This window comes from Brienomyrus brachyistius, chromosome 23 (assembly GCF_023856365.1).
Source record: "Brienomyrus brachyistius isolate T26 chromosome 23, BBRACH_0.4, whole genome shotgun sequence".
In the NCBI taxonomy this organism is placed as follows: domain Eukaryota; kingdom Metazoa; phylum Chordata; class Actinopteri; order Osteoglossiformes; family Mormyridae; genus Brienomyrus; species Brienomyrus brachyistius.
This window is the reverse complement of record NC_064555.1, coordinates 15,140,350-15,149,337: the sequence shown is the minus strand read 5'-3', so window position 1 is coordinate 15,149,337 and position 8,988 is coordinate 15,140,350. Positions and strand designations below refer to the sequence as shown.

Here is an 8,988-nt window from a genome sequence, read left to right as displayed (position 1 = left end):
AGACATAAGTGCAGCTAGGCTGAGCTTGCAATGAATTCTCAAGTACTGGTGTAAGCAGTTTTGGAACAGGAGCTACACAACACCTACACAACTATGCATGTATATATTAACAAAGTAAGAACCTAATTATACTATTCAAGGGCAAGTAAGTGCAACAAAACATCATTCAAAGAACATAAAGAAGCATCAGGTTAGCAGAGGATGTTAGTTTGGATGAACAGAATTTGCTGAATACATCAATTGATCAATTGGAATTGCTGTCGCATCATTGGGACACTGGAAAAGGAAAAATATCCAACATTATAGATCGACAAAGAATCAAACAGTAACTCATGCAAGCTACAGGAAGATGCTTGTTAATAATATACCTGGAGGACCAAGAACTGATCACGCACAGATCAAGAGCGTAAACTAAAGGATATTACTGAGGAATTAATAAGTGCAGATATAGCTAGGAATATTATCAGCTGTCGTGCTTCACATAAGCTGTTCAGTGCGGTACAGTGGTCTGTCACTATAGTGCAATTACAGGATGGCAATCCAGGAGCAGGAATCCGAGGTGGAAGGGCACTGGGGACGTGTCTGTAGGTCAAGGCATTCAGCTGTCTACATGTCAAGAAGAAAAAAAAAACAATGAAGATCCCCAATTCAATTAGTCGGGAGATGCTGGTGCTCCTCATCTGGAAACAAAATGAGATTGCCTCTCATCCAGTGAAAGCCAGCGTTCTGCTTTAGCAGGCCTGTGGAGCATTATCGCCCTCTAGTGGTGTCATGCTGTCATTCCACCCTTTGCTGTATCTCTTACCACTTCTCTCCATCTCTCTCTCTCTCTCTCTCTCTCTCTCTTTCCCCTGGCAGAGTCGCCCATTATAATGACACAGCGGCAGATATATTCAAGAATGACATGCCCTTCAGAGCCATGATGGCAGGGACACTCATGCGGAGTGTGCAAGACGGAGCGGGGGGGGGGGGTTTGGGGGGGTTGGGGGGGGGGTGGGCGTCCAGAGGGGACAGGAGAGGCGAAGCAGCAGCTGATAATGGGCAACACTATATCACTTCTGTGATCAGTTTTTGAAAGGGGAAAATTAGGGTTTGCCTGGACTAGAAACTGATTCAGCCCCTGAGGAGCTCTGGGGGGCCGGCGGGGGGGGGGAAGAGAAGTTTAGCTGTGGCAATGGGTGGGGGGGGGGGTATCTAGGCTCACTTAACGTCAAGTGAGTATTAAACTCAAATCTTAAACCTGTGCCTTCAAAATCACAATCTCTATTAGCACATGTCCAAGGACACTGCTGCTGAAGACACCAGGACTATAGACAGCTAATAAATACAAGATACACAACAGAGAGGAGTTAATGCCAGGAATGTGATAAGTGCAGGTGATGGGGGTCCAGAGCCTATGAATGCAAGGCAGGGAACAACTCAGGATGGGAAGCCAACCCATCAGAGGGGGTGTGCACACAGATACAGACACAGACACACACATACACACACACAGCCCTGTCCATAACCATAAGTAACCAAGCAAAATACAAGAACAAAATACATTTAGCATTTTTAGTTTTTTCATTGCAGTCACCACCATGGCCCCACTGCACGACCAAGGCTCTACTGCACCACCATGGCCCCACTGCACCACCAAGGCTCTACTGCACCACCGTGGCCCTACAGCACCACCGTGGCCCCACTGCACCACCATGGCCCTACAGCACCACCGTGGCCCCACTGCACCACCATGGCCCCACTGCACCACCAAGGCTCTACTGCACCACCGTGGCCCTACAGCACCACCGTGGCCCCACTGCACCACCAAGGCTCTACTGCACCACCATGGCCCCACTGCACCAGGAGAAATACAGTAGTTTGCACATATAAGTGCAGAAAGTTGACACAGGTGTAATACGGACGATGTACATCAATAAATGCACCCCCCCCCCCCCCCCCCGCCCAATTTTAATGCGCCTGTTATCCTGGCATCCCAGCACTTAGGGGATGTGCGATAATCAGGACAGAATGTTAATGCTGGAGGCCAACTTTCAATGACACACTTCAGTCCTAACGCCTCTCAGCTGACCTTACCCCAGAGGACGACCACACCGGCTACAGCAGAGCCCCCCAGGGCAGATCTCGGGGGGAGTAAAGGGCGTGTTTCTGCACACTCAAAGGGGTGGCTGAGGGACAACAGAGTCACCTGGAGAACCTTCATGCTGACTCTCCATGACACCGAGATCTTCTGATACTAAAGCTGTTCTTTGACTCAACATTTTCTTTTTTGTTTACTATTCTTTCCGCAGGTTTAACGCAAGTTGGCAATACCGGTGTGGACCAGGCACCCAGGCGCCTTTCAGCAGACGGTAAACAGTGGTACACTTCCAGGGACGGGGGCTGACAGGAGAGCAAGTTAGAATCAGCAGCGTGAAGCTCATCACTCCATCCTCCCGGGTCCCCCTGGTCCAGCTGTCTCTGCACGCTGTTCACCACACGGTGATTTCTGCCCCCCCCTCCCCACTACCGCAACCTACACCCTCATGTCTCTCGTCCATAACTCTCTCTCCCTCCCCCGCTCTATCTCTTTTTCTTCTCTGCGTCAGCCAATCAAAAAGAAGCCCAGAGGAACTGAGCTTTCCAAATAAACAGGAAAATGGCATCCGTAACAGGGGGGGCAAACGAATATTTTATCACGTCACCCATTTATATTAAAGCCTTCTGGCATACTGAGCAGCTGGAGTCAGCTGGAGTTTCTTCTGCTTCTATCAGTCTGCCCTGTGAATCCTAACCTCGACCTGTAGCTTGCCAGAGTGCGACTCCAAGCATTTAAAATGTTGCATGATCAGTGGAACAGAATAAAATTCATATTACAATAACTACCGCAATTAGTGCCACAAAAATGGTAATTAGTTCTGTGACTTCATGTTCCCCTTATAACCTCACAGTTCATCTTCTGTCATTGCGTATTGGTAAATAAAGTTTTGTTGCCCTTCTAATTAAATTTTCATTGATCATTCAAGGATTGGAAAAAATATCTGTAATATTTATATGATAATACTTCTGTTATAACCTCTACTCCCCATTGTCCATAATCCACAGGAAAGGAGTAAACACTGATGAAGCACTTGCTGGGTATTGTGTGTAAAAAGCAAAGTGTATAGATGATGAGACTGGATCATTACCACTTAAGGCTAAAAGGACTAGTATCATATCATATGAGAAGAAAGAAATCACCCATACATCTGTAACGGCTTATTCCGGTCATGGATACAGGTGCCTGTCCCAGGCGGCAAGCGGCAGCCCATCGCAGGAATTTAGAGACAACAATTAGCCAGAAAGCAGATCTTTGGATTTTAGGAGGAGACTCACATGACAAAGGAAGAACTCGCACACAGGAGGAGCACAGGAGGCAGGACGACACGGGAGGAACTTGCTCACAGGAGGAGCGTGGAAGGCAGGACGACACGGGAGGAACTCGGTCACAGGAGGAGCACGGGAGGCAGGACGACACGGGAGGAACTCGCACACAGGAGGAGCGTGGGAGGCAGGACGACACAGGAGAAACTCGCTCACAGGAGGAGTGCGGGAGGCAGGACGACACGGGAGGAACTCGCTCACAGGAGGAGCGTGGAAGGCAGGACGACACGGGAGGAACTCGCTCACAGGAGGAGCGCGGGAGGCAGGACGACACGAGAGGAACTCGCTCACAGGAGGAGCGCAGGAGGCAGGGCGACACGGGAGGAACTCGCACACAGTAGGAGCGCGGGAGGCAGGACGAGGATTCAAAATCTCAACCCTGAAGGCGGGAGGCAAACAGAAATATCTGTTTTGTTGCATACAAACAAGCGCAGCCTGTGTGATGATGTAGTAGTTAGCATTCTTACCTCACAGCTCTGGGCATGGGTTTCAAGTCCAGCTCCTTGTCTGTGGAGCTTGCATGTTCTCCTTGGGTCATAAGGGGGTTTTCCTCTGGGACTCTCCCACCCCCCCCACCCCCCATTTGATTTCATCAGATTGCCTATAGGTGTGAATGGTGTGAGTGTGCCCATCCTGCATCATTCTCTGCGAACAGGCCCTATCCTCGGTAGCATAGCATGCCACAAGCAAAATAGCGCATAAAATAACACTGTTTTTGGAAAGATTCATGAAATCATTCTTCCTTCCCTCCTTCCTCATATCAGCTGTACACTAAACCACCAGTCCGGGTAATTATACACTCCCTCCTTGATACGTGAATGTACAATCTGACCTGCATCTGTGCAGACTGGATTATTTGCTTCACCTGCCAACAAAGAGATTTTCCCAGTGTCTCTCGGGAAATACCCCCCCCCCCCCACTAATGGCCCACGCGGCTGATGGAAAACTCCACAAAAATCCCAAAAACAGCCTGTGCGCAGGAACCTGTCAATTCACATTCCAGTCAGGACAAAGTCCCACATGGTACTGCTTCATGGAAGATGCAGCGATTATAATCAGGTTTACTAACATGTTGAGCAAGACAAAACACACCCTGGCTTACTAAGGGAAAAAAATTATTTAAGGAAATCATAATGCCGGCAGAGAGACGGGAACTGACTAGCAGAAGCAGAATGTAAACATTAATCTGCATGTCTTGCGACATGACTGTGTGTGGCAGGGCGATCTCCTCAATGTCCCTTTTGTCATTTATATTGCAAAAGGTTGGGTTACTGTGTTAGTCACACGAAAAAAGGGGAGAGGAGATGCTTAATCTATGGAGCGCAATAAATTAGAAACCCGTATGGGTACCAAGAACATTGTGTGCTCGTAAAAGTCCAGTTTTGAGGCTAAACAATTGAATGGTATAATTCTCCCGCCCAACAATGAGTAAACAATGAGTAGCTTTGTCATGTTTCCGATGAGTAGGCTCTGAGTAGCAAGGTCTGATTGACAATAGAGCTGGGGCAACATGACTAAAAGAGTTCTGTAGCTGAACATGAATCATTAATTAATTAATATAAATCCAGTACTGATACTCTGGTTTGAAGAGTATAAACATAAATTTAAAATAAGAGCATCATCTTGAATGAGAAGATGAGCATCGCTTAACTGTCCATTCACACCAGAAATAAAACCAAAAGCCGTGAAAAATGGAAGAAATAGTCATACTGTAAAGAGATAGGCTTCTTCCACGTGGGTGTGTCGCATTTGTTTGTGAGTCGTCGTGACTGTACAGTACGTGTTTGCATACTATTTGCAAGCTTCTATATATGTATTTCTCAACGTAACCACGCACATGCCCCGCCCATTACCTCATACCTTTCTGCTTGTTTTGTATCTATTTCAGGTTCCTCCCCATTGATGAGATGAGACACACGTCCCGTCAGGTTATATTGCTCTGCCGTACGGGGCATGACAGTCTATCGGTGAGTCTCTGTACAGGACTCTGTGCTGAAGTTCGCTGGCAAGCTCACCCTCAAGCACCAAGGCAGGTAAGATAGCTTCGTGTTCTGGCTTATAGCACACTTTATGTGTAGCTAAGGAACAGCTGTCTGGGTGGAGCGCGTATACTGCCTTTGATGTATGCTTCTAGCTTCAGGATGTTTCGGTACTTATGGAACCCAAAATATGAGACCAGTGGGTTTTAACAAGGGTCTTGGTTTGGTTTCAACACTGATAGAAACCAAATCAGCCCTGAATCCTCTGCCTTCCTAAACACACACGGTACTCCCGCAGTATCTGTAAGGACATGTCCCAACTTTCCATAATCAAATCTACACCCTAGGGTTTTTAGGCTTGTGAGGTATTAGTTGTATTCTTTGACCATTTGGAAACCTTTGTAAAGCAGTATTGACTCTGCAGACAGCTCATCACATTTTTGGAAGTCAGAGGCACAATAAAATGTTTGGAAGCCCCAGGGCTACTTTATTTGTCAGATCTCCCCCCCCCCCCCCCCCCCCCCCACTCTCCCGAATGAGTCTTGATGATGTTCCTGGTGATCGGGGGAGAGGATTGGCAATGTAAAAGTTGCCAAATGGAGATTTAGCCTGGGTAAGCCCATGCTTTAAAGACAATACAAGTTTATTTATTTAGCACATTTTCAGATTCAATTAGATCAAGTTATAGCAATTGTTTTTAGCCTGATTTTAAAGGTGGCGACATTGGGTGCATTACTGATCTCCTACGGGAGTAGCTTCCAGGTATGAACAGCAGAATATCTGAATGCCCTTTGGTCTTACTTACTTTTCAGTCTTGACACGATTAGTTGACGAGATCCTAATGATCTTAGTTACAGCAGTGGTACCGAGGTCAGAAATAAATCAAAGAGGTTTAGGGGTAGGAAGTTCCGAGTATGTCATCTATAGAAGACGTACCAGAGTAAATCCCGGGGAATACAGATGAAAGGTTAGGCATGTACATAATGAGGCTGTAATATGATTAGCCTTTAAGTAAATATCATATGTACATTTATACTCCGCACATCATGCATAGTCAGACTGGTTTTCATCAACCATTTCATTTTGGAAGTTTAACATCTCTGAAAGATTAATGGCTCTTGGTCTGAACAGGTGTTTGCAAATGTGTGAAAGAAGAGGAACAGATTAGAGGGTGACCTGGACCCCGGTTTTCCTATCATGTTCCTGATCTCCTCAAAGCCCATGCAACCACCTCACTGGTCAGCTTGCTGATAGATCTCGTGTGACGGATGTTTTCGTTTATTTTTTTTTTTCAGAATAATAAATTAGTGCCAAAAGATGTAGCTATAGGCGTAAGTGTGTTCTGCCATGAATTGGCGCCCCATCCTGGGTCGTTCCCATGGATGGACGTGGTTATAATCTCTACTGATGCCAATATATGACAATATAAAAATAAGGAAATTAAGTAAAGAAGTAAAATATTTTAAAAAGTAAGTGAATGTAAATGATCACTTGGCAGATGTATTGATTCCAAATAATCCTGAAATCTTTACTGTTTATTTTTATTGATGTTTTATATAGATCATTAGAAGTGACATTTATGTAATAATGAATCATTCACAAACAGTGTTTAGGTGCAATTGTCTTTTTATGACTTTGCAACAATGTTTGGAATGTGAACTATTTTCTGCTGGTTGAAAGGTCTGAGGATGGTGACATAAGGGACATTCTTTTCCCTGGTTCAGGATCACCTAATTGCCCTGCCGCACCCCAGCCGCTGAAATGAACTGGACTTCCTTGTGGGGCCTCATCGGCGGGGTGAACCAGCACTCCACGGTGCTGGGTCGCGTCTGGTTCTCCCTGGTCCTCATCTTCCGGCTGCTGATCTTCGTGGTGGTGGCTCAGCAGGTGTGGAGCGACGAGGCCAGCCAGTTCGTCTGCAACACAGCTCAGCCGGGCTGCCGTAATGTTTGCTACGACAGCATGTTCCCGGTTTCGCCGGCGCGACTCTGGGCCCTGCAGCTCATCGCCATCATCTGCCCGTCACTCATGGTCTCCGCGCACATCAAGTACCGCCAGGAGAAGGACAAGAGGTACTCGGCGGCCAACAGGGGGGTTCACCTGTACGCCAACCCCACCAAGAAACGCAGAGGCCTCTGGTGTACCTACCTGCTCAGCCTTTTCCTGAAGGCCAGCTTTGACATCGGCTTCCTGTACATCTTCTTCTACATGTACCGCTACAACGTGCCGCAACTCTACTCGTGTTCCCTGGAGCCCTGCCCCAACACTGTAGACTGCTACGTCTCCAGGCCCACCGAGAAGAAGGTGTTCGTCATCTTCATGGCCATCTCCTCGGTCGTCTGCATCCTGCTGTGTCTCTGCGAGATTTGCTACCTAATGTGCCGCTGCTGTTGGAACTGGGAGCGCACCCTCAGCCGGAGGGCAGAATGGCACGACCCCACTCTCACTACAGAGACCCAGGCCACTCAGCAGCAAGCCTCCGGCAAGCTGATCATCCAGCACAATGACATTGTCACGGTGCATGATTCTAGCACCAGCAAAAAACTGTAGGTATGGAGACTGAAGCGAACTGCACGTTGCTCAGTCTGCCAGTTACACACGGGGCTTAACCGGCCATGCCAGAGAGAAAATGCTTCCCAGGAAGCAAAGGACACCCACCAAGGTGGATGGGGTATCGGGACACTCGTGAATGAAAACATACACACAATATTGCCGGCTAAGCGTCACCAATAAGGTTAAATGTCTTTGGTTTGTGAGAGGAGATTCACAAGTAAACTTGTAGAATTCAAATAGAATTCAAAGCCATGTCCCCAGCAATGATGCCATTCACTGTGCCCCGGCAATGTGGAATCTGAATTACAGTCACTGAATTACCGGGGGCTTGGAATGTCCATATAAATGTTAGATAAAAATAATGTAACACTGGAATGCATCTTAGGGGGCACATTCAAACATGACATTCGCATTCTTCGTAGGCATTGTATGCGGCTGGAAATTGATGAGAAATTTCTCAGTGGCTACAACAGCAAAATTAGCTGTTTTAGTGAGTTATTGCACAAGAGGAGACATGATTGACAGTCATTCCTTTGGCACTCCCATTTCTGAACATCATCTGGATATGCTTATGACAAACTTCAATTACTTTGTGTAAATGTTTTGTATAATATATTTAATTAAAATGTTGAATAATAGAATAAAACAGGAATGAAAGCACATTTTAAACATTGCTCTTTGTAATAATCATCTCCTTTTCAGAATTATTTGAATCCTGACCTACTTTAAGGGAGATACGACCTATGTAACTGAAAAATCAGTAAGGCCTTGAGTAGTAGCTATTCTTCTCTACCTTCACTAGAAGGCCACAGACATTGATTTTAAAAATGAACAACTCTTATATCTGTTTGTCTAGTTTCTTGTGTGAATACATAAGAGTGTTTGCAATGAGTTCAGCTGAGGTCTATCATAAGCTAGGGGTGCACTGAGAAGCTACGTTCCTGAAACTTCCTTGTGCTTCCTTGTGAGAAGCAGCACCTCTCTTCAGTGCAAAATCGGTTAGATGGCTGCAAATTTCGCAGCACTGCGCCCGCGCCTTCCCCTGGGACTCTCA

General features: G+C 46.6%; 1 protein-coding gene across 3 annotated transcripts; it reads left to right on the top strand.

The window, feature by feature from the left end:
- Positions 1-5,309: 5,309 nt before the first annotated feature.
- On the top strand, positions 5,310-8,779 carry gjb9b (gap junction protein beta 9b). 3 transcript variants are annotated; one of them, XM_048994289.1, is made up of 3 exons: positions 5,310-5,435; positions 6,513-6,619; positions 7,106-8,779. In XM_048994289.1, exon 3 carries the CDS (start codon positions 7,143-7,145, stop codon positions 7,929-7,931), a length of 789 nt encoding a protein of 262 aa, XP_048850246.1. In that variant the 5' UTR covers positions 5,310-5,435; positions 6,513-6,619; positions 7,106-7,142; the 3' UTR covers positions 7,932-8,779. The 3 variants fall into 3 exon arrangements, with proteins under 3 accessions (XP_048850246.1, XP_048850247.1, XP_048850245.1); XM_048994290.1 differs by lacking the exon at positions 6,513-6,619 and having other exon boundaries at positions 5,310-5,431; XM_048994288.1 differs by lacking the exon at positions 6,513-6,619.
- Positions 8,780-8,988: the final 209 nt, after the last annotated feature.